The sequence below is a fragment of the Setaria italica genome, chromosome IV, assembly GCF_000263155.2.
Source record: "Setaria italica strain Yugu1 chromosome IV, Setaria_italica_v2.0, whole genome shotgun sequence".
Taxonomy (NCBI): domain Eukaryota; kingdom Viridiplantae; phylum Streptophyta; class Magnoliopsida; order Poales; family Poaceae; genus Setaria; species Setaria italica.
The window spans coordinates 39322009-39345961 of record NC_028453.1 but is presented as its reverse complement, the minus strand read 5'-3'; the positions used below and the strand labels follow the sequence as shown (position 1 = coordinate 39345961).

The window sequence follows — 23953 nt, the reverse complement described above, 5'->3', positions numbered from 1 at the left end:
AACAGTGATGACCAACTCAACTCAAGTCCTTTTCCGTCGTCCAGAGCTATAGCCCAGTACGCACTATATGTTGGAGTGGCCAACAGCCAGAGACCAAAATGATCAGCTACCATGTGTAATGTATATCTTGTGTGTATGCTGTTGGTCTACAAATAAAGGGAGATTAGATTAGACCCATGCAATGCTCATCGATCGATCGATCGGTCGAGATTATTGCCGGCTTGATCCAGTCAAGTTCTCATCTCAACTGATCGATCGACATTTGTATGGTAGCGATGCTAGTGAGTCCTTTCACGATCTGATGATGATAAAAGGTTAGACCAACCAACCAGCGGTAGGTTATATGGACGATCTATGTCGTTTCAGTAAAAAAAAAGAAAAAGAAAACGAAGATCAAGACGAAGGAAAGAATGCGTGTGTAAAGGGTGCATGTGTGGACAAGGTATCTTGTCGATGGGAGTTGATCTATCCAAACAGTGGAAAAAGTTCAAATGTCCAAATAACATATATAGTAGCGTGCACTTGAAATTAAAGATTGATCCCGGAAATAAGATTTGATGACATGAAGTGGCCACCAGAAGCCAAAAATTTTCCATCATCTAAAAAATAATTACTAAGATTTAATTAGGTTTATCTGTTTATGAACGGATATTATTATCTGACTGTCGAGTTTGATCTCAGTTGTCAGTTCACAGCCCACCTTTAACTCAATAAATTTAGATGAAAAGATTGCTGTCCTGAAACAATATAATGGATGAATGAGGCCAAGTGAATTCCAATTATACACTCAGCAAAGGGCTGGAATAAAACAACGGCCAGCTTCCATTCTCTCCAGGTCCCATTTTCTCCCCTGTACGACACTGGAGCGGTTTGTCTGAACCAGGCAAGAAAAGAATATCTATGCATATATTCTCTTCCTGCCATCGAGTGAATTAATCATCACCACATTCATCTCTCTTCAGCCGGACTCAAAAGAAATGAGACATATCATTGCGTTGCAGGTACAGCAGTACATGTGGGTCCAACTTGATATCAAATTATTTGGGCGAAATTTATCCACAATAAAAAGGTCGCGATTTTTTTACTATATAACAAGTAATTTTAGGTTTGATATATTTATCTTTTTAGGGTTACCACCTGATGATATACACACCCTTCTATTTGAAACGTGCAAATATGCAATCTAGGAGCAATATTTAGAATATAACTCCCTTATTAGCTTTAATCTTTGCTTGGTAGTAAGGTGCGTATGACCACCCAAATTAAAAGTTACAGTATGTCTTCATGTTTACTAAAAAATGCAATCACGGAATTTGTTTTGATCATCAGCAAAATGGAGAGAAAAAATCTAATTAAGATGTTAGTTGGAAAATGATTAATGATATAATGTAATTATGATAGCTTGAATTTGGGACAGAGAACAACGACCATATTGACAAAGAATAAATGTTCATAACTAACTACTTATAACACATATGGTTAGCCACAGTTTAATCTTTTTATATACTCCCCATGTTTCAAATTAGTTCACCTTAACTTCGTCCTAAGTCAAACTTCTTTAACTTTGACTAAGTTTATCGGAAAATGTGACAACATTTACAAGATTCAAATCAATTAGTTCATTAAAACAACCATGAAATATAGCTTGGTAGTGTATTTATTTGGGACTATAGAATTTTATATATTCTTCTTAAACTTTGGTCAAAATTGTAGCAGTTTAAGTTAGGACAAAATCTGAAAGAACTATTATTTGGAAAGGATGGAGTATATTGTAATTTTTTATGCGCGCTCCTTGCAAAAAGAATGTGCACTTGCAAGAACCATGATCCCAGCAGAATGATAATATTTTTGCATAAGAAAACTATGACGTTTCCAATTAAGCCACTATGTTCATTGACCATTGCAATTTGGAACGTAACAATTCTTTTGTGATACATAAAGGTGTATTCAGTCAAATTCATAAAACACACCTTTTGACTTATTCATTCAATGCCTTGACGTGTGCATTTTTCTAAGCCCCTGAATTTGATGGAAAAGTGTAACTGCATCTGGAATACCTTACATTTAGATTCTCTTTTATATTGGGTTGGGTCAAAGCATAATTCATTTTTTCCACAGAGCACCAATAAAAGGACCTTGTGATAAGAAACATGCCTAACTTTTTCTTTAGTGCACATATGAACAGTGCGCTCTACATGCAACAAACAGGCACCATGGGTCATTCAGCCAAGGCAAAAAGGAAAAGGAGAATAATTAGTGTCCACTGATATGTGTGTTTGCGTAATCATCCCTTGATTGTTATTGTAAATAATGCAATGGATTTTTCCTCTACTTATCTGATATGATATGTTATGTGTGATAATCCTGGGACTTTTACCGGCTCATGCAGCAAGTTGGCCACGTCAGCGTGGAATAATACCTGCAGTCTAATTCCCTTTTCTTCTAAAATATAATGCCATTCTCCATCCAATCACGCACATATTAGGTATACCGGTAGTTTAATTTCCTTTTCGCTTCATAGTTCTTTGGTATATAGAGCAATTGACCAGGAAAAAAAATACAAAAGTCCCATGAACAACTTCAATATGTTGCCCTAAAGTTAAAGAAAAGGAACACCTCTCAGACACAAGGGGATCGGAGTAAGTGTTGGGTAAAAATTTGCGCACAGAAGATTCTTGTACTCTGAAGGAAGTACTGAGGCGATCGAATTGCATTGTTTATTTTGTTTATTTGTTTGGCGTTGTTGGATACAGAAGGGATTAAAAGGGCCCCTAAAATGTGACATTGACAGTGATGTGGGTGAGGTCCCAATAATTGAGTACTTGCTGGCCTTTGCTCTCGAGCCCTGTGCAATACACGAGTTGACTCTTCTTTTACTCCCTTTCACTCATTTCAGTCCCTTTCTGTCCCCATCCGCAACACCACATGAATGTGCGCGCGTTGTGTATGTATGTACTGCAAAGACATGGACATACACACACACCCAAGGGAGGAGGAGAGAGAAAGAGAAAAGGAAAAAGGGAAGAGAGAGAGAGAGAGAGAGAGAGAGAGAGAGAGAGAGAGAGAGCCTGCCATAATGCCCAAATCCCTATGCTTAACTAACTCATTCCCTTTGGAGTTTGGGGGTCGTCGCTTGAGGAGCAACCTGCTGCAGAGGGATGCCGGCCAGAGGTGCTGCATGCCTTGAGAGGTGTGCCATTAGCTAGGTTTTTGAATGACACACTCAGGCCGGCCGGCCGGCTGCCTCCCTGTCATCCTCCTGTGGATTCGAATGGATGCTGCAGCCTGCAGCCCCCAAAAACCGACAGCACCTCTTCTTATTCTTGACCATACTGAAATGGAATTTGCATTAACTGAGGTATTAGAAAGATACTAAGCTGCCATTGACTTGTGTTGCACTACGAAAAGCTGCTAATTTTCAGCTAACTCTAACTAACTAGAGAAGCTGCTTTTCCCTGCAGTCTGAGCTTCATACAAAGGGTATGGCCACGACATGATGATTCGAATTACGACCTGACATACACATCACGTGACCTGCCAATGAAGCTGACAACAGAAACACTTGTGCCAGTGAATCTAAAATCGGCTGCAGAAAGACAACACTGAAGATTACTGTAACACCTCAGAGGAAACAAAACACAGAACCTCGATCATCTACTGTAATGCATGCAATTATGGACCTGCTTAATCCTCCAGGCAGGGAAACTAGACAATATCCCAAGTCAAGTGATGGCCCCCACACCCTTGTGTTCTAGCTACCTTCTTGTTCAACACAGTAGTGGCTGCAACAAACTAACTCCTAACTTAGCTATTAGCCTCTGTGCTAAAATGTCCAAGTTTAATTTACCAGAATTTTGTAGCACATATGTAAATATTTTGAATTTTCTTTTTGTTGTTTTTGAACCGTTATCAACAAAATTGTCCATAGTACATGCATGAGTTAACTATATCTATACTGTAAACACGTTTCTGAGGAGGATTTTTATAAAGAAGAAAAACAAATGCGAAAGAAAGAGGGGTGAGAAAAGAGCGAGGAGAGAGGAGCAAGAAAAACTGAAGCCAGCAAAAGGCCACGCCTTTTGTTCCAACGCCAGCTATGGGTCGCTCGCGTGTCCAAGTGTAGTATGTGGTGGCCTCGTACTGGTTGCACTGTAGCAGAACAGTAGCTTTAAAAAAAATATTTCCTCTCTCTCCCTCCCTCCACAGGCAACGGCGATCGATGGATCGAGAGGCGGATCGGACGGAGGCGATGGATCGGATGCAGGGCAGGTGGCCTCATCATCTCATCCATCAGCTCGGCCGTTTCCACGAGCACATAGATGCAATAGGGATGCCCCGTCCCTCCCTTGTCGCAGCAGCAGCTTGACAAGAAAGCGCAATAGATCGAAGCCCGATCGACTTGATGGCCGCTGGGCCAAGAGTCACATGCATGCATGCCTCTCACTCACCTCCTCTCTCCCTCCGGTCTCTCTTCGATCACCTCTCCTTCACCTCTCAACTCACACATGCACTGATCACCTCGCTCCCTCCCTCCTCTAGCAGCTACGCCACCTAGTAGGTCGACACCTCCTCCTCCCCTACTTTTGCCTGCATTTTTTACTTTTTTTTCTATCATTACATATACACAGCAAATGCTCCAAGGTAGTAAGTACATCGTTACCTCAAATCAAATTAGAAATGTGTATTTTGTAGAGCGTTGAATGTAAATGAGGTATAGCTAGTGCAGGAGAATGTTTCTTCCGCATTTATGGCACATGGGGTATTTTGCTGCCCAAGATACATGTATCAAAATTGTTCATCTGACAATCCAATATCTATGTAAATCACAGACTTAATTGTTTATCTTAAGATGTGTTTGGAATTGTAGTGCACCTTATGAATATATTATTATGTGCTTTTGGTGAATTATATACTTGTATTGCATGCCGTATTTGTCGTAATCAAAATTTTATGTCAAGTCAGACCACCCTAACCCATAATCCTAGATATATACGCCAATTCCTTGAAACAATGTAAAGCCTCAAAATTCAAACCAACCGGCCTTTCTTAGTTTTCCCGTTTTCTAGTGTTTGAGCAAATCTCAATTGGATGCATCTGCAGCAGTACTAATAACGCTACATGCATCAGATGGAATTGCGTCTACTAACTAGTAAAAGCTAGTAGTGGAACATATATATAAACTACTGTATTTTCCAAGCAGGGGCAAAAACAGAAATGAAAAATAAAACTTTTTGTCCAGTTGTAGCAAGGTTGCCTCCAATGGGCCAGCAGATGATGAGCAGGGTAGGCACCGTAGCTTCTTGTGATCGCTGAAAGATATGCTAGTGCCAAATTAAAAACGTATAAAATATTTGGTGGCCGTAGGTTGCAGACTCGCAGTAGTGCATCATCATCCGCCCCCCTACTAATCTACCACAACAAAAGCAAACAAAACAAAAGAGATTAGAAATAATGGCGCGCGGGTGTGTTCGCAGCGGCAGCGGCAGCAGCGTCCTGCGATCCATTCACCCTTTAATGAAGCATTAGCAGCAGCACATGTCTCAAGATCACTAGGCAGTATCCTAAGCCCCCTCCTAGTACCCACTACTAGATGAGACACAAACACCTGCTGTGCTGGGCTAGAAAAGGGTCATTAGGGGCGGGCCCCACCCCCGCATCCTTTCTTTTCTTTCCAAATGGTGGTGATCATGTGATGTTTAGCCGTAAGTGCTTGCAGTAGAATATGCCCTAATTGCATGCCTCCCCCTGCTTGCTCTTGCAGCTCCGGAGAAAAAGCACTTGCATTGCGTACCTCAACTGCCATCATGCTGTCACTCCCTCGCTTGTTCCATGTTTGCTTGCTTCTTGAGTGCATAGTACATATGCTGCCATGCACTTGTGCCTGCATGGATGGATGAATTCCATGCTTATATGACTAGTAGAGGAGCCTTCATTTGTTTATGAGGCCAAGTGAACCAATCATAAGCTTCTTCAGGTATGGTACAGGACGATGTCTGAATGCCCTGTCAGAGATATCGTCAGACATGTAGCTGCAGCACAAGCCCATGCACGCAGCTTGTCCTCTGATCTGATCTCCAGTGTTTTGACCAAGCCTACGTGTCACTGGGATCTCCACGCACTGTGTTTATGCCCAAAAATCCCCTGTTGCAAGACACTTTGACCAAATCATCAGTGCTGGCGCAAGCAACCAGTCTCAAGAACCTCCCTCTTCACCCTGCACCAGAAATTGACCACCTCTGCTCTGCACGTCTGCATCCGCGAACCGGAACACCAGGCACGGCGAATAATATCAGGATGATCCAGCAGCGCTCCCAGCAAAAGTTTGAGCGCGTGCTGCATCTGCATCACTGTAGCGGCAGCGGTTGGGGGAGAGACTCCGGAGCACAGCCTCTGAGGAGTTGCAGTGCGTCTCCCTGATGAACAGTGGCGGCGGCAACTGCGCGGGCATGTGCCGTGTCCGCCCGGCCGCACACCAGCTCGGGCCACCCCCCGTGTGTCCCGACTCCACGAGCACCGAGTCAAAATCAGCAACAGCCACAGCGCGCATGAATGCGTGATGGAACACCGGGGGGACAAGTTCATGCGCACGTGCACACGGCGAGTGGCGCACTGTAGCTGCCGGCCGGACACCCGGGCCGGCCGTGCGGGCGTCCGTGTCCGTCCTTGCCTTGCCCCTCCAGTCCATGCCCCTGGTCTGAACTTTGAACCATACAGTTACAGTCTCTGAATTGTTTTCAGGGAGACAGGTTCTCCATACCCAATTATTCGCGGCGACGCGGTGTGTAAGACAGTCGTTTTCATTTCACCTGCAAGGAAGTGCCGTCCAGTGAGGAAACTGCAGATGGTGAGATGTGTTAGCTGAAGAAATGGAAACAGAGCAAGGGAAAGAATGATCCATGACTCTGGCAGTCTTTTGAGCAAGATGACTCTTTATCACTCTGACAGTCAGGGAACCTGGTGTCCGGCTCGCCTACTGGTTGTTTCTTTTGGAAACAAAAGGCCACTTGCAGTTTTGATCTTGTAAAGCTAATATATGGACTACAGAGCTACAACTGAGCTGTTGGCATTTAGTGAGAGCGCTGCGAAGCGTGAAAAGATTTCAAAAGGAATTGGCCAACTAAGGTTTGATGCCAACAATGGTGTGCGAAATGAAGCAGTTCAAAGAAACACAATAGAACAACAGCGCTGAGCAAGCATTGGTATTTTGGATACTATTGCCATGTGTGCATTGATGAAAGAGACATTTATAGTGGAACACATGACACTGCAACATATTTCTAACAAGGATGATGACATCATCAATCAGTAATATATACCAGATGTTGTTATTGGGAGCACTGTAAATTGTCCATGTAGCATAACTGATAAAATTGTTACTGTTTACAATTATGTAATTTCCATGACTTACTCCAGTAACTGAATGAAACGTAGGGGAACCAGGCAATGGTATTATATAAGCCATCTGTAAAATCAACATAGTATCAGTTACACTAGCAATATAGAACAGACAATTGGATACTGATATCTGGATTAAAGATTGGTCTTGACTGTTCTAAACAGTGGTTCTGAAAAGGAAGGGTCACCAAATAGTAGTTATTAGTCTTATAAATAGACCAATGTTGAAACACTGATATGACGCTCAGTTTCTAATAGGAAAACCATGAACAGGTTCATGTAACGAGGTCTCTGTTTTGCTTCGACTAGGAGCCTGTTCCTAACATGTCAGACTCACATCCAAAGGATTGGTGACATTAGCTTCTAGTAATCATACATCTTTTTGGTGACTCCGCAATATGTTCAGTATACAGCAGTACAGCATACTGGTGAATAAAGACCAAGTAATGGTGCTTTCACTTCTTTGGCAGCTTCTGAGAAGCGACCATTCCTGGAGCCTAGTTTTTGGGCAATACAATTCATCTTCTTTTGGGTTCGTAACAAAAACATGCCTTTCAAGCTTCAGGTACATATTCACCAAATGATGGATGTAGCATTTATCAGTTGTCGTTGATTGCCCGTATTTCAGTTTCATGGCATGCATGATGCATCTCCTCCAATTAAATTCTCACTTGTTCAATCAAATCACCTACTTTGGTCTACTGCTTTGCATCTGTATTCACACCCAAGTGAACACATCAGGAAAAAACTTTTGAGGTGGCAATTAAGATTAACTGAAAACAATTTCGATCTTTTTCTCATTAGTAAATACCTAGCTCATTTTTTCCCTAAGCTAGCTAACTAGTTAAATTGTGAAGATCAAGCTAGGAACAAAAATTAAAAGAAGAGCCTGAAGAGGGTGTTGTCTTAAACAACTTTTTAAGATCCCTGGCATGCAAAACTATAATTAACAAACTAGTATGCTAATTAGTTGCAATCTACAAAATGGGTCGTATCCTAACTGAGATACTGTATACCTGTTACCTGAAGATCCTCAAAACACATACTCCTGGTCAGGAATCAGTCTTTTACGGTCTTGCAGATTTATGACCTGCACAAAGCCAATAATGAACATCTCAAGTCACACAGATTGTAGAAGTGTATCCGGTCCTCCAACAGTTATCGTATCGAACTCTCTTTATGGTAGAAGAATCGAATATTACAGATAGTGTAGTTCTTGGTGAAATGAGGAAATATTGCATATCTAAACTGATTAAATTATTTAGACAAATGAAACGATGTACTAATTCTGTGTATATGAGTAACAACTGATTCACGAACCAGGAAAGCACCACGGCTGCGTTACTGCGTACATGACATGGCAACCATATCATCACCGAATTCAGCACGCATTGGACAAGTGGACTTGTTCAGAGTGGACTTGTTCGGGGAGGCATCCCGGTCCTCACCAATGAGGCATGCAGCGATCCATCATCCGATCCCTATTCAGACAATGAAAAAAGCAAAATCTAATATCTGCAGTGGGGAACGTGCGAACAAATTCAGCGAAACAACAGAACACCCACACTGCAAAGGGCAATCCACTAATGTAACCTCGGGCGATACCGCGTTTGCGAGCAGGGCGAGGCAGGAAGCAGGCAGAGCGCATTTACCTTGGCTGGGCGCCTCCCCCTGCGCGACGGGAACCATCTGAACTCCCCTGCAAATCTGAGCTGCAGCTGCAAGGCCCGAGCGAGAGAGAAGCCGGTGCGTCCTCGCCGTCGCCGGCGATGGCGGTCCGGGGTTGGGGACGAGGGGAGGAAGGGTGGCAAATTGCAGAGTGCCACCACCTCCCGCGAATGAGTTGTGGACTGGCAGACGACGGCAGCGGCGACGACGACGACGACCACTTGTGCAGGCGAGCTGCGGTTTCCCCGATGGGATTGGGATGGGCCAACTCTAATTCCAAAATGGGCTGAGCAGACTGCAACCTTCTTCATACGGCGGCTTTTGGGCTCCGAAATGGGCTGGTTCGTAGTCTCTCGATCGGATTCGATCGAAAAGGCAGGCCGAGTCGAGCGAATGCGTGTGGACTGAACCCAACCCATGGGCTGACAGTACTTTGAAGGCCCAGTGCATAGCGTATAGTTATTGACGACCGACTATTTGTCTTCTTTCACTAAAAAAAATTGCGAAAAAAAAATCATTTGCAACTTGGTACTTATTAGGTAAAGATGCACCCCATGTAGTAGTATTTAATTAACTTGTACTACGTAATAGTACTAAGCATGCAATGCGAGCCTTCTAAAAAAAGGTATTCTGTAATGAGAGGGCGAGCTGATTATGTTAGGCAAGTTGTTGAGAGACGTTGATTAGGAGAGTATGTGCCGTTCCAAAGCGCCTTCCTGCTTCTGCAACGCATTGGACGGCCGGGTCGAGTTGGAGATAGAGACTGCATCCGCTTTTTTTTTGCTTTCTCCACCCTGAAGGATCGGGTATTTCGCGGGTGGGAGAATATAACTTTTGGGAGGACCAGGAGGAAACGTGTGCGTGGTAGCCAAACAAACATACGAGGAGTCCTGGGCTGGGACGACGACGACTCCAACTGGAAAGCGCGTCCGCTTCCTTCCTTCCTCGCTAAGACTAAGACGAGCGTGCGTCAAATCCAAACAAACAAGGAAACGACGATGTGACGTGCGCGTGTCGTCCGATCCGATCCGATCCGCCACGACGAAGAAGAAGTCGAGCAGCAGCACGCGTGCTCCCGTACGGCAAGTCGCTGTCATCTCGGCCCCCTTTTTCCCAGATGGGTCTATGTGTGGGAGGGAGGATGCCGTTTGCATCTTTGACTTTTCTCGTGTTGTCATCTGCTAGGGATTGAGTACCGCTGTCTTTGCCGTTCGCGGCCTGCTGCGACTGATTTGTCAAAGAGCTCTTGTGGCCGACACGGCTAAAAGATCTTGTGATATGCTTTGTCCAATTGGCGCCAGTGTTTTTGTGTTACATTATTATACATGGTCGGAGGTTGGAGCAAATACTTAGTTAACTAAAGGTTGCATAAAATTACACTGAATTGATAAGATAATTCGATCTCATGCGCTGGAGGGTTTGCTCCATTTTTTTTTTGAAATGTAGGAAATTAAACCTAGAGAGTTGTTAGGGCAAGCATGACCACATGATCTCTCGTTGAACGACTCATGGAGTCATGCTGCTTCCTTCACCTCTCACTGCGATTACGAGAACTCTTATTTTCTTCAACCTCTCGAGCTAACGTTGTTTTCTCCTATTTATGATGTTTTCTATTGCTTTCGTATTAATCGAGTTATTAATTCTCTTGTACTATCCTCAACTCTTTGAACAAGTGGTCCTCTCCTCCCACAGCTAATAGAGGCACCACACCGCCCCACCATTGCCACAGTGTGACCTACTTCCCATCGTCTCCCACTAAATTTATCATTTGCCACGTACTAAAATAATCGACTAGTCAAATTATGTTCGAAGAAATAAGATGTTTCAAACTTCAACCAACTATTCAATCATACATCTATATCATTCACTTAGGCCTCCTTTGGGATGGAGGATTACCAAAGGAGAAACGTAGGATTCAGCGATCCTAAGGAACGAGGACTGTAGATGCCTTTGGAACGCAGGAAAGCATCTTAGGAAATCCAGAGGAATATTGTTGGCACCCTACAATTTCATAGGAATTTTATAGGAAAAAAACATCCACTCGAACCTCTTTCTTTCGCTAGCTCGCGGTAGGATCAAGGCACAACGACTGCCAAACTCGTCCCTAGGGACCGGGCAAAAAGAACACGAGTGAAGAACAAATGGCCGAACAGACCAAACTCAATTAGAACACGAAGAGATAAACACTAGTAGAAGAAAGACCGGCCATCAACGTTGAGAAGTGCTCCCTCTGGCAACCGGTGCCCTTGAAGCTCACCTGCAGCCGCTTGAAACCGCCACCACAGCTGCTCGAGCTTACCCCTGCAGCAGGAATCTGGCAAGAATGGGATCCGGCTGCCGGAATGGAGGAGTAAGACAGGCCATTCGCAGGCTCGCAGCAACCACTGGAGTTCTCCTTTATCATGAAAGAAAGAAAGAAAGAAAAAAACACCGGAGTTCTCACCATTGTGAGCTGCTCCAACATCTCGAGAGGAAAGCTTGACTGGTGGGGAAGAAAATAGCTCTGTGAAGAGATAAGATCGACGCTTTTACTATAATGCTAGTTCACATGTAGGTGACCTTCTTGTTGCGTATGATGTTTTTCCAAAACATAACACTTTGTCACGTTATTAGTTAAACTAATGCATTGGCACCTCCTGATATTCCTATTCCTATGAATTTACTACGCCCATCCAAACACCTACCAATACATTTTTTCCTACGTTTTCCAATCCTATGTTTTATAAAATTCCTATATCTTTCCTATTCCTATTTTTTTACAATCCCATGTTCCAAAGAAGGCCTTCAAAATGAATGGACATATAAAACATCAATGCCAAATCCTATATTTGAAGTAGTTGGCACTTCTACAAAAGAAAAGGAAACCAGATGAAGTAGTTATGTTTGTTAGTTGCAAGTCGCTGCAGCCTGCAGCCGCGTTGTAGACTTGCAGTTGTAGGAATGAACTCCAGATATGATGAGCCGCCCCACCAGGCCACCACCTCCCTAAATAGAACATTATCGATAATCATTGGAAACTGCGGTCCGTACTTGCAAAACTCCAAGAAACCACGCTAGCCTAAGCTGAAAAAAACTCTTAAAGCCCCTAATTATCTCAAAGCTAAGGCACCAAATAGAAATAAAAGCCGCTAATGGAGGATTGATCTGCAAATTTCCTTGCGTTTACGTTTTTACTAATACATCCTCCCTCCCCTCACCTTCTACCAGCCCACCCCACCCACTGCCTCGTATTCTATTCCTCATCTCCGCCGTCCTCGCCTTCTCCAACTCCAATCCACCTCGCGACATCGCGCACGCGCGCCTCCTCCCGCGACGGCGACTCCTGCGGCGACGCCCTAGGGTTAGGGTTCCGGCGACTTCCGCGCCCCGGCGATCGCGTGGGAGATCTGCCCATGTCGTCCGACCCCTCGCCCCACCTCCCCGCGCCGGTGGCCCCGCCGGGCGCGGCGGAGGTGGATCCCCAGTCCCAGCCGGCCGCGCCGCCCGCCGAGCCGCCGGAGGTGATGCACCGGACGAGGGCCGTCGACTTCCTGGGACGCCGCACGCCCATCGTCTACCAGAACGACAACGGCCCCTGCCCGCTACTCGCCATCTGTGAGCTACCATTCCGCCATTCGATTCCGAACCCCCGCAGTTCATCGCGCGTGCGTAGCGCTTGCCTGCTATATTCATGTCTCCTGTTTTCGTTTCTGCAGGTAACGTGCTGCTGCTGAAGAATGTGATCAGCCTGAACCCAGATGCCAGCGAGGTGTCGCAGCAGAAGTTGCTCTCGCTTGTTGCCGAGCGCCTCATCGATTCCAACAGCGCCGTACAGGTTCGGTTTTAACTCTCGCGAAATGGGGGCTGTTCATGCTCAGTCGATCAATGTGGGAATGGTATTGTGTTGGGATGCAACAGCGATGTGCAGGTTAGATTAAAATAGGTTTCTGGCTGTGGCATTGATCGGTGTGATAATGGTTTTGGGATGCAATTCGTAGGACAAGGACGAGGAGTACGTCCGCAACCGGGAGCAGAACATCGCGGACGCGATCGACCTTCTCCCGCTCCTCGCAACAGGCATTGATGTGAATGTGATGTTCAGGAAGTGCGTAAGGGTTTTCAGCTTGTTCATCAGTGGTTTGTCGTGTGCCCATGTGATTATGTGTTTGTTCACTGTGGCGTGTATGTTGCAGGATTGATGACTTTGAGTTCACTCGAGAACGTGCCATATTTGATCTTCTGGACATCCCTCTATACCATGGATGGATAGTAGACCCTCAGGTGTGCTTTCTTACCACTTAGCTTAATGCTATAGTCTGTACTGTCCCATGATGTTTCTGATTTCAATTGGGTTCGTGCGTATCATCCTTCCTGTTCCTAAGTTTTGCAATCACTACAGCATTCCGATCCATGGCCTAAACTATCTGAGGTAGTTACTATTTTTGTTGAAGTTGCACTTTCAAGATTCAACTGATAGAAGTAATTCTTGTAGTCCTGGAATGCTTGTCTCTGGGGTTTTGATGCACTTCTGGTTCGATATTGATGCATGTTTAAAATTGTGAAGTCTACGTAATTAGCTCTTTTAAGGCTACTCTACATCCTAGGCGGGAAAATTTAGACCTTCCGTTCCTGAATTGACTACCAATTAGCTGGTTCTAGCCAGTGCCCTCACGTGGTTGCAGTAGGAAAGATTTAAAAGGAAAGTTAATTATTGATCTTGCTGCCAGCTGACCGTTTTCATTTACATAGGAAAGTTATCCCCTGATACGAGTATTAGGAAACCACCTAAATTAAATGCTTATTGGTCGTGTGCATGAATTTAACCGGTAAGGTGTACTGCATTGTCTTGACAAAATATTTGCGAATACGACATGAGTTGATTTGATTTATTGCACTACTGCCAATTAGAGTTTGTTCCTTGTCGCTTATGCCACATTTTATATTACATGTGACAAAAAAAACTTTGTTCCGCACCACTCACCTGCAACATTAATGTTGTCTTCTCCTTGCCACTCACCTGCGTGACACGTTGGATCCATATGTACATTAGCTCTGCAGTAATTCGTAACAACACCATGTCTGGGTTTCTGTTGGTCATGTTTTTAATTAGTTATGATGCATCCTTTGTAATACTGTAATGATTTGAACTGGTTCAGTGGTTCTGTACCATATTTTTTTATTGATATGATATGCAGATCTCCTGTGTATTCGAGAAAAATAAGTCATTACAAATAGTAGACACTGTGACACAATAGAATATAGTCCAAGTAGAATATGTATGCATTCCAAATGCGTTACTTCCTATTATGCTAAGTTTCCAGATGGAAAATCACTCCCACATATTTAATAGTTATGGATGACCTATTACCCTCAAGAGGTAATAGGTCGCCTTCTTTAATCTTAGCCATTTGATCAAATAGAATGGGAGATCCGTACTGCTTTAGGAGTATCCTAATATTTGCCTTGTATAATAGATGAAGAATTAATTCAAGCCACCTACTTACCATTGCTGATTTATATTTTCTTTAGGATACTGAAACTGCTAGTGCTATTGGATCAAAGTCCTACAATGCTCTTGCTTCTGGGCTTGCTGAATTCAAGTCAGGGAAACCAACAGAAGAGAATAAACATATGGAGGAAGAAACTGTGGATTTTGCTGCTGCAACAACTGCAACATTAAAGATTCCGTCACCCAGTGTTTCTCAAGGGAGATCGTTCGATGAACATACACTATCAGACTCAGAAGCACAAATAAGGCGAGGCGACCGCGAGGAAGAAGAGGAACTGATGAGGGTCCTTAATCTATCCAAAGCTGAAACTGTTTCTTTTGACACTTCGCATAGTCATTCATCCTCCAACATGGAGGAAACAACACAAAGTGAGAGTTTTCGGTCAGAGGCACCTGAGGTGGTGGAGGCAACAAAAAAAGAAGAACATGGTAATCATGCTGTGAGTGATGATGGTTCCGTGCTACCAGTCACAAATGGTGCTGTTAATGGCAGTGAAGTGCCCGAAGAATCCCAAGAAGCTTTGATATCTAAAGAACCAGAGGACAGTGGAATCGAGAATATGTTACCAGGGGACCTCGACATATCTGTTCAATCTTCAGAATCAACTCCAGCTTGTCCATCTCATGAATCTTTTGTTCCCAGTGACCACCAGCCTGCTGCACCTACTCTCGTTGAAGCTGATAAAGAAAACTTCAAAGAACAATTTGATGTACAAATCCATGGACAGTCTACTGATATTGAGGTCACTTGTGACTCCTCAGTTGTAGCTTGTGAAGCTGCTCCAGGTGATGTTACAACAAAACTGGATGAGAACAGTGGTTCTTTAGATAGTTCGGAGCCTCTACCTTCAAGCATCCAGGAATGTGAACCAATATATCAAGGCGAGGAGCATATACTTGGCAGCACAAATGTGGCATTTGAAAATCAAGAGCCAGTGTATGAGGGGGAGGTGGTTCTTGCTGAGCAGGCTGACAAGTCTGGGGAAGCCAGTGATTGCTTGGAAGACAAGGCCACAGAACATCAATGTGAGAATTTCATTTATTTAACATTTATTTACTACTTTTATGAATCTCTGTGGCTGTGAATGATTTATTTACTATATTTGGCTTCACACTTTGAATTGATTTATTTTCAGGGGAGCTGATCGATAATTTTCTGCAGACCACTGCTAACCAGCTAACTGTCTATGGGTATATCTCTATTCTATGTGTTATCTTTTTCAGTTGTATTCTTATTTATCACATTGCCAAATTTCAATGTCACAGTCTCTTCTGTTTACAAGAGGGACTTAACGAAAGAGAGCTTTGTGTCTTCTTCCGTAACAACCACTTCAATACTATGTTCAAGGTATGCTAAATCAACCACTATCTGATTAGTTAAGTTGGAGCTGTTTTATTTCTTTTCTATATTTATTCTGCAGTACAACGAAAGTCTATATCTCCTAGCAACTGTTTTTATTTCTTTTCTATATTTATTCTGCAGTATAACGGAAGTTTATATCTCCTAGCAACCGATCAAGGTTTTATAAGCCAAACTGATTTGGTATGGCAAAAGTTGGATGAGGTATGTTTAACTATTTCTGTCATTGTTTTATTCGCGCTTGAAATGAAATCCTTACTTATTTTTTAATGCTCAACCGGCAATCATCAGGTGAATGGAGATGGGGTGTTTCTTACTAGCAACTTCACACCATTTAAGGCTGAAACTCCAAGAAACGATTCATGGAATGAACAGCAAGCTATGACGAGTACTGCTGTATGTATAACATCAATAAACTGCTGTAATTTTTATTAGGTACAGTAATGTTAACCAGTTAAAGTTTATTTCTGTCCACAGGATTATATTTCTCAATTTGACAACTCCACTTCTGGAAAGTATGTTCTTCCTACCTATCTTTTCTTATTATGTCTAATTGTCCAGGTATTGTACAATTTTTTAAGTTTCGGTCTCTGCAACCATGTGAATACATGTTTGAATTTGTGCTGTGCAACAAGTGTCCATCAGTTGGGCTATAATGTTATGCCAATTGAAGCCGTATTTTTTTCCCTATCTATTGCTCATTGCTCTCTGTTTTGTAGTCCTTTGGCTTGTTTAACTTGTTTTTTGGGGCACACTATTTTGCTGTTAACCAAGCACCATGGCTCTCTTTGAACTTGACTATTTGATGTTTTGGCTGGGGATCATGTGTTGGACTTTTGGCTGAACATGTATTTAAATGACCAGTATTTGGCATGGTTTATAGATCTTGATTTTGTTCAATGTGTTGCACCATATATGTGAACTGAGCATGTTCATTAGCTCTATCTGACCTTTGGTTTAATTAAATACCTTCATCATTAGTGGTTTTAGCTGATCCATAGTCAGTTCGGTATGAGAGATATTCTGATGTTTAATTGATGGCTGAGCTACTTGTTCTTCCTGGAAGCCCATTTTCAAGTTTGCACTACATTAGTTTGTTTGACAAGATGTGAATGGCATGGGAAGATAATTGCACAATGCACAGTGGCACAAGTTGAATTCAGACTTAAATACGATCATTGCACCAGCTGTTCTTTGTGTATGTTATGTTGTTGTTTCACTTATGTTTGCACATGTATTACCTAAGTTCTAACGTGTCTATTTGGTTTTTCTATGCTGGCAGCTCTGATCTAGAGCTAGCTATAGCACTTCAACAGCAGGAGTTTGAGCGGCAACCTCAAAGATTTCAACCTCCACCGCCACAGCAACAGCAGCAGCAGCAGCAGCAACCTCCAACGCAGCACCAAGCGACTCAATCCGGCCGACCAGGACTTGTTGTTGGTCCAAGGGTAAGTTCCTTTTTTTTTAATTATAGAAAATGTATACTCATACCGCATCAAAACCTCATTTCTCATTACCACCTGGCATTTATTGACTTTGCGTCTGGTGCGGTCCATTTAGTTTGGATTCAAATATGGCTGCAGCCTGTTGTCTTGAAATTACCATGACCTTGCTTATGAATCCTAAAGTAGCAATTGTATTCACACCAGTACACGTTATTGCCTGGAGGTCTTTCCAACATTCACTTGTGAACCCACACAGTCACCTGCTTTTCCTCAGTAAACTTCACCGGCGAATTAATCAGTTATTGTCTAAGCTCTTTTATAGGCCCTAAACAAGTAAGACGTGATTATGTGATGTGAGATAGCATACAAAGAGGTTGAATGCATGGCCATCTAGCTATAATACACAAGCACGATTTGTTCTTCATTCCTAGCATCTTTAAATTGGAAGGTGCCAATTAGTGCTGTGTGCTTAGTTATTGATTATATTTTTGGCTTGTCTTGTTGCTTCTTGGATCTCTGAGGCTTTGACTTCTTGTTTCCTGTTGACCGTTGCCTGCTTCTATGTGGCTACTTAACTGATGGATATGAATATTGTGATCATCCTTGCAGCAGAGGCCCAACGCCCCACCTCCACCAAGAAGTGAGTCGAAGAAAGAGAAGTGCATTGTGATGTAAAAAATATCTTCGAAACAGAAGGAAAAGAAAAAAAAAGAAGAGATAAGAGATGCATTATACTGTAGAGAATTGGTTCCTTTGCGGAGGCAGTGTCCGTTTTTCGCCACCTTTGAGGCTTTCCCCATTTGAGCTTCTTTGGTTTTTCTATGTTGTTGTCTCTGGTGTATGTAAATAACATCGACAAATAAAGTGTAGAAACAGATGCTGTCAAAATGATAGCCCGGTGCAACATGATTTGATTCGTAACCCAACTAAACCTGTTCGTTTAAAGGTTGTGACTTTTCCATATGATTTATTAGAGTAAAGACCGGCAAATCTGGCTACTATGCCATACGACAGACAAGGATCAACTTTACAGCCATTCTTTGTCCAAAAATATTGTTACAGGAATGAAGGTTACAAACGATTTCTATGTGCACTCAGTTCGATGGATGTTCTACTTCCATTCCATATGCAAGTCCGGCGCTACTCTCACAGCTGGTTTTCGTAATAACAATAAAAATAATTTTAACGAAGAAACGAAACAAAACTGTCGCACTATACTGGTTAGCCATTAGATGCAACTGAAGAATAAATATGGTTGTTTTGGGTTTCAAAATGGAGAAGCCGTAGTGGGGTATCCCATTGCATAAACGGAGGATCCCCTGCCTGCGTCTGGCAGCTCCAGCCTTTTACTCTTACACGCCACTGCATCACACATTCAGACTATCTCGATGTACACTTCCCCATTGATCGGGGCTGCGAAGAACGCGATCAGGAACGGGAACCTCCCAAGGCACGTGATGAAGTCGTCCCTGCTGATCTTTTCGTCACCATCAACATCGAACGTCTTGAACAGCTTCTGCATCTGTCAAAGGTTTACGTGATTAGATGGCCATGACATCTTGATGGCAACACAGCGTTACGAGCGTAGGCAAGACTCACCCCGTCATCAGACGGCAGCAGCATGCTTAACCGCAGGATGTCAGCTAGCTGCCCGCGGGAAATTTCGGATGTTTCAGGATCCCTGCACTTCTCAAAGGCGGTCTCACAGGCACCCTGGAACAACGGTTGCTTCCTCAGGTGCGCACACCCCACCAAGAACTGCACACATGAGTACATGATACACCGAGAACCCTTAGCGTTAAGCAAATATACAGTACCATTGCATTAAAGAATTCTTGGCTTCGTAAGTACAGAAACTGTAAAATCAATCTAATCAAAGTCGATACCTGACGGAACGTAATGGATTCCTTAATACTGAAGTCAAAGTAGTGAAATATCTGGAAACAGAGTAAAAGGTCAGCAAAGAGGTCAATCCAGTTAAGCAAAGGTAACATTTGCAGAAACTCCGTCAGTTAAGCTAGGTAACATGTGCTGAAACTTCATCGGTACCTTCTTGCACAGAGGACTGCAATCTAGACCAAAATAAGCCCAAAAATCTTGTGCTTTCACACGTCCACTGCCATGGTTTAAATGGCGTTATTTATCATGTATTTGTGAAACAACATCACATAGACTTGGCAGTTCTCCATTAAGGAATGAGGAGTCTTACTCGCTGTCAGGATTCATAGCCAGGAAGTGTTCCAATAGCTCCATTGCTTCTGCTGTGCTTACACCATACATCTGAAAGACATAACAAAATCAGATACAAGACTTCATCTTATGATCAGACAAAGGAATTGGCACACCATATACAAGTACACCAAAACATATTTAGTCATTCTTAATCAATCTCGTACGTAAGTCACTAATAATTAAATACAATATTTTTCCTTTTTCATCGCATGATAGATTTTGACAACAGCAGCATTATCATAATACAAACACATGTAAATAGTGTAGTTTAGGAGAGACTTACATCTTTTACCCAAGCCATTTCCACCATGTAATTTGAGCAATTAGCCTGCAAATAGAAAACTCAGCATATTAGGGATAAATTCCTTTTCGAGGGATGGGGTATCGAGTTGATTTTGAGTACATAGAGTTTTGAAGGATTGCAATTGGCATAGCAAACAAAGATTAGAGAAAGTGTTCGGGAATTCAGAGTGGAGATCATGTTATACACCTACACATAGCCTTTTTACCTTTCCAGCTTCTACTGCCCGTGCCATAATCATTGAATCACCATATGAATAAGAAGTGGGTAAAACATTAAGGGCACGTGCCATAGCATAGTTGGTCTGCAGGAACAAAAAGTTGTAGGAGGACATTATTATCACGCTTCTATTGAAATGCAAAGGATATTGAATGACAAATTTACTTGAGCTAAACATATTTACATTCTCTGCAAAATGAAGGGCATTCTCTTGCTTGATCTCAGGAGGGTAGACAACAGGGAGGTACTCTACCTGCATTAGATGATCGATCCATCAAGTGAGCTAATTGTGTAAGGTGCACGTACCAAAAAGATAAAATAGGTGACAGTTCAGACATTTGCTAGGCCAAATTCAGCCAGCCATGCATACCTCCATGAAATTATGAAACTGGGTGAACATCTTAAACATGAGCTTTAACAACGATATGTTTCCCCTGAAACACAAAATAAGTTATAAATTTAAAAATGTCAAGGCAACAAAAAGAAGGATGTCAATCGAAAAGAATACCCATAGAGAAAGCTCACCATGATTGATCAAAGTGCACATGTGGATAACGGACAACAACAGGTTGAACAGGGTAGCCAGGTATGAATGCGCCATGTTGGAAAGAAATCAGGAATCTCCCATTCGTTGTAGTGCCTTCAGGGAATAACAGGACCCGCGGGAAGCTATTGCAAGCGGCCTTTCTCTGAAAGGACATCCTAAAGAGTATGTACCATATGAACAAATAACTAAAAGGCAATCATGTTATTCTAGGATGAGTAGGCTAATAGTGATTTTTAGGATTAATTATGATGTCTGCTGGAAATGACATTAAAGACCATGCAAAACAGGCAACTGCAAGCACTAACTTGTGATTCCTCTTTTCTGCTTGTTACTTTTTTCCATACATTAAGTTAATTTAAAGTAATGATATTCAATAGCTTACAGGTCATAAAAAATGATGAGATGACTAACATGTGACCGGATGCAATACAACATTTTTAAAACCAACCAGGTGATTCCACAAGATTAATAAAAGCATGAGAAGCTATGGGTATGAGAGGAGCCGTTCTTACCTTTATTTCATTTACAGCAGCCTTCCTAGAAGCTGGTGAGAATCTATCAACATATATAACCTTAAAAAAAAAGGTACACGTCTTAGAAGAGATTTGCAAATTTAGACGTCACATGAATATGGAAATATTTACCTGCATCGCTCGAATAATCGTTCCAACAAACGGCAGGGCATCATGAGATTCGGACGCAACAATTGTTGGGAACAATTCGTAGAAGAAGAATATGGGCTCTATGTATGAGACATGATTGGAAACAACTATAGGTGCAAGTTCCCTAGGAGCAGGCCTTCCTTTCTTTCTGATCCAGTGGTACCTGATTGAAAAAGAAAACAAGTGCCCAACTAAGAAGATACACTAGCATCGCCAGAAGAGGAACTATGAGAAACAGTATGCGGCCAAATACTGCTCAGCTCATCTGAGCATAAGAAAGCAGAAAAAGGCAGCTGTCCTATGGAACTTCCATGCCTGGAAGAAAACTAGATTTGAAAATAAATACATGTATCAAAATAAGATGGCACAATAGTCCAAGTTCTAAAGTTTTGAATGCATTTTCTTGCTATCCTCGTGTGATTTCGAAAGCTTTTATTCAGAAATGAGAATTCTGATGGTTGGGTATTTAATTTCACCAGGCAACTTCTGGTACAGCTGATACTTGATGGTCATGGTATTAATGCCATTCCTCACAGGTCAGGTCAGCCACATATCCTGGGCAATTTCCCCCCTACCGAAATCATTGCGAAGGACCACACGGGAGGAACCCCCATTTGCGTGGTCACTTCCGAACTATCAGCATGCACATGCGAAGGATATCAGTTTGAACTGTCCATCACGTTTTTCACCTCCAGTTCCAGATGTAAGCCAGCTGAACACGTCGTACAAACAGTTCTCCGGCGGTTCCTAACCCGTCCTGGTCTCCTCCGAGCCGCAAGTGGTGCAGCACCAGCACGCCATAAACGACAGCTCGCGCACGGACATTCACCTTCCATACAGCGTCGTCCCACCAACCAAATCATTGAGGCGCCCAGCAAGACCGCACGTGCTGAAGAGCCCCCCAAATCCAGCAAACCAACCCGCGCATCTCACAATCGCGTCATCCACCCAGAGAATTCGAACACCGCATCTTCGCCACACAAATCTAATCATCTAAATTTTAAGGGAGGTACCCAGAAAATTAACCGATTAGTAGCTCAGATTGGATCAAAACGACACGAGTTCACCGATCCAGACCCAATCCGAACTTGCGATTGCGTCCGGCGATCTAGCAAGGAGCCACTCACCCGAACGAGAAGAGGATGCAGCGGGCGGAGATCCGCGTGATCCACATGAGGCGGCGGCGCCACGCCGGCATGGGCCCGGCGCCCTCCCGCGGCCGGTCCTGCACGTCGGCCCACCCTCGCAGCGCCACCCACGTGGCCGCGTAGCCGATCGCGATGGCGAGCCCGAACAGCACCAGCCGCACCGCGGCGACCGGCGCGAGCAGCAGCGTCCTCGCCCACGCGTACACGCCGCCGCCCCACGCCGGCGTCCCGTTCCGGAACGGGTCCGCCGGGGACGGCCCCCGGTCCTGCGGCGGCCGATCCTCGGACAGGAACGCGAACGGGTCCCCGCCGCCGTCGTCGCACACGGAGACCGCCGCGGCGCCGTCGCTGTCGCCGTGGTGGCGGTGGTTGTTGGCGTGCCCGTTGGCGGCGCGGGCGGGCGCGACGGAGCCGGAGAGCAGCGGCGTGAAGAGGGAGGCGGGGCTGGGGCTCGTGGAGGCCATGGATGGATTGCGAGCGCGCGGTCGCCGGAGGCGGCGTGGGGAGGGGGAGCGGAAAGCGGAGGAGCGAGGCGGAGCAATGGAGGGGGAGAGTTATGGCTTTTATCAAAGCGAAGCCAATAGGCCAATAGCGAGGGAGGAAGGAGGAGGCGTTCTTTTGTTTGTGGTCGTGGTCTCTCTTTTCTTTTTCTTTTTTTTGTGCGGTTTTTACTTATTGGCCCTCGCGATTTATTAGGATGGCACTTATTGGCATTTTTTTAAGAATCGTTTCGTTTTCACCGGCCGTTTCTTTCCTCCTTTGTTTAAACGCTCTCGTGTCTCCACGTGTAGTTTAGATAGTAAGTATTATTAAGGATGGATTACTAGAATCAATCGACCCATAGATAACATCTTGGATATGTCAAGTCCATCTTTTCTTTTCGAAGAGATAGAGGTTGTGGAGTGCTTGAGATCATCAAACATGGCTCAATCAAAACCAGAAAGTAATTTTAAATAAAATTTAGCTGCTATTTCAACAATTTTAGCGTACAAATACTCGACCAACACGGCAATACCGGATCAGTGGCCAGCAAATACTTTAGTCAATCTACCCGCAAAAAGAAAATACTCCAGCTAGGGGATACAGCTCTTGAACATAGGAGCTTTTTTTCTCCTCCTTTTCTTCCTCTTCCTTCTCTTCCATGTCTAAAATTTTTCCTTCTCTTCCATGTCTAAAAATTTTAGGGGACTTTTGCAACCCCCCCCCCACCGGTTGCTTCACGCTGCAAAACAGCAAAAGCAGCAAGCTTGCTCGTGTTTTGTAATTCACTGACCTTCCAGGGCGCAAACAGCAAAATGCGCTCGCAATTTAGGAGGGCATTTATCGGCATTTTTAAGAATCGTTTCGGAACCGGCCGTTTCTTTCCTCCTTTAGTTAAACGTTCTCGTGTTTCCACGTGTAGTTTAGACAGTAGAATCAATCAATAGAGAACATCTTGGATATGCCAAGATAGAGGCTGTGGAGTGATTGAGTTTATCAAAAATGGGT

General features: G+C 43.7%; 2 protein-coding genes and 1 long non-coding RNA gene across 5 annotated transcripts; 1 reads left to right on the top strand and 2 right to left on the bottom strand.

Moving 5' to 3' along the window:
• Window positions 1-5239: 5239 nt before the first annotated feature.
• On the bottom strand, window positions 5240-9229 carry LOC111256993. 2 transcript variants are annotated; one of them, XR_002677344.1, is made up of 5 exons: window positions 9048-9229; window positions 8716-8876; window positions 8419-8485; window positions 7409-7462; window positions 5240-6806 (listed from the first exon to the last, which is right to left on the bottom strand). It is a non-coding gene; the product is annotated as an uncharacterized LOC111256993 (long non-coding RNA). The 2 variants fall into 2 exon arrangements; XR_002677343.1 differs by having other exon boundaries at window positions 7409-8485.
• A 3042-nt stretch (window positions 9230-12271) lies between these two features.
• On the top strand, window positions 12272-18301 carry LOC101778795 (ubiquitin carboxyl-terminal hydrolase MINDY-1). Of its 2 annotated transcripts, none has more exons than XM_004966366.3 (12): window positions 12272-12657; window positions 12759-12877; window positions 13041-13147; window positions 13236-13323; window positions 14572-15577; window positions 15688-15742; window positions 15818-15899; window positions 16035-16115; window positions 16203-16307; window positions 16389-16426; window positions 17194-17359; window positions 17969-18301. In XM_004966366.3, the coding sequence occupies exons 1-12, from the start codon at window positions 12456-12458 to the stop codon at window positions 18029-18031; spliced, it is 2112 nt and encodes a 703-aa protein (XP_004966423.1). In that variant the 5' UTR covers window positions 12272-12455; the 3' UTR covers window positions 18032-18301. The 2 variants fall into 2 exon arrangements, with proteins under 2 accessions (XP_004966423.1, XP_004966422.1); XM_004966365.4 differs by having other exon boundaries at window positions 17966-18301.
• A 72-nt stretch (window positions 18302-18373) lies between these two features.
• Window positions 18374-23061, bottom strand: LOC101778129 (lysophospholipid acyltransferase LPEAT2). The gene is made up of 13 exons (XM_004966360.4): window positions 22445-23061; window positions 21300-21480; window positions 21168-21227; window positions 20634-20797; window positions 20479-20542; window positions 20293-20361; window positions 20098-20193; window positions 19872-19916; window positions 19566-19636; window positions 19406-19472; window positions 19243-19293; window positions 18956-19114; window positions 18374-18878 (listed from the first exon to the last, which is right to left on the bottom strand). Exons 1-13 carry the CDS (start codon window positions 22927-22929, stop codon window positions 18732-18734), a joined length of 1659 nt encoding a protein of 552 aa, XP_004966417.1. The 5' UTR covers window positions 22930-23061; the 3' UTR covers window positions 18374-18731.
• Window positions 23062-23953: the final 892 nt, after the last annotated feature.

What these genes read in the sequence shown, in the direction of transcription:
- LOC101778795 (XM_004966365.4), top strand. Translation starts at nt 12,456, where the DNA reads ATGTCGTCCGACCCCTCGCCCCACCTCCCCGCGCCGGTGGCCCCGCCG. An exon ending in AACCAGCTAACTGTCTATGG is followed by an intron (nt 15,743 to 15,817) that starts GTATATCTCTAT and finishes TCAATGTCACAG; the next exon opens with TCTCTTCTGTTTACAAGAGG. An exon ending in GACTTGTTGTTGGTCCAAGG is followed by an intron (nt 17,360 to 17,965) that starts GTAAGTTCCTTT and finishes TCATCCTTGCAG; the next exon opens with CAGAGGCCCAACGCCCCACC.
- LOC101778129 (XM_004966360.4), bottom strand. Translation starts at nt 22,929, where the DNA reads ATGGCCTCCACGAGCCCCAGCCCCGCCTCCCTCTTCACGCCGCTGCTC. An exon ending in GGGCAGTAGAAGCTGGAAAG is followed by an intron (nt 19,917 to 20,097) that starts GTAAAAAGGCTA and finishes TTCTATTTGCAG; the next exon opens with GCTAATTGCTCAAATTACAT. An exon ending in TGCTGCCGTCTGATGACGGG is followed by an intron (nt 18,879 to 18,955) that starts GTGAGTCTTGCC and finishes AACCTTTGACAG; the next exon opens with ATGCAGAAGCTGTTCAAGAC.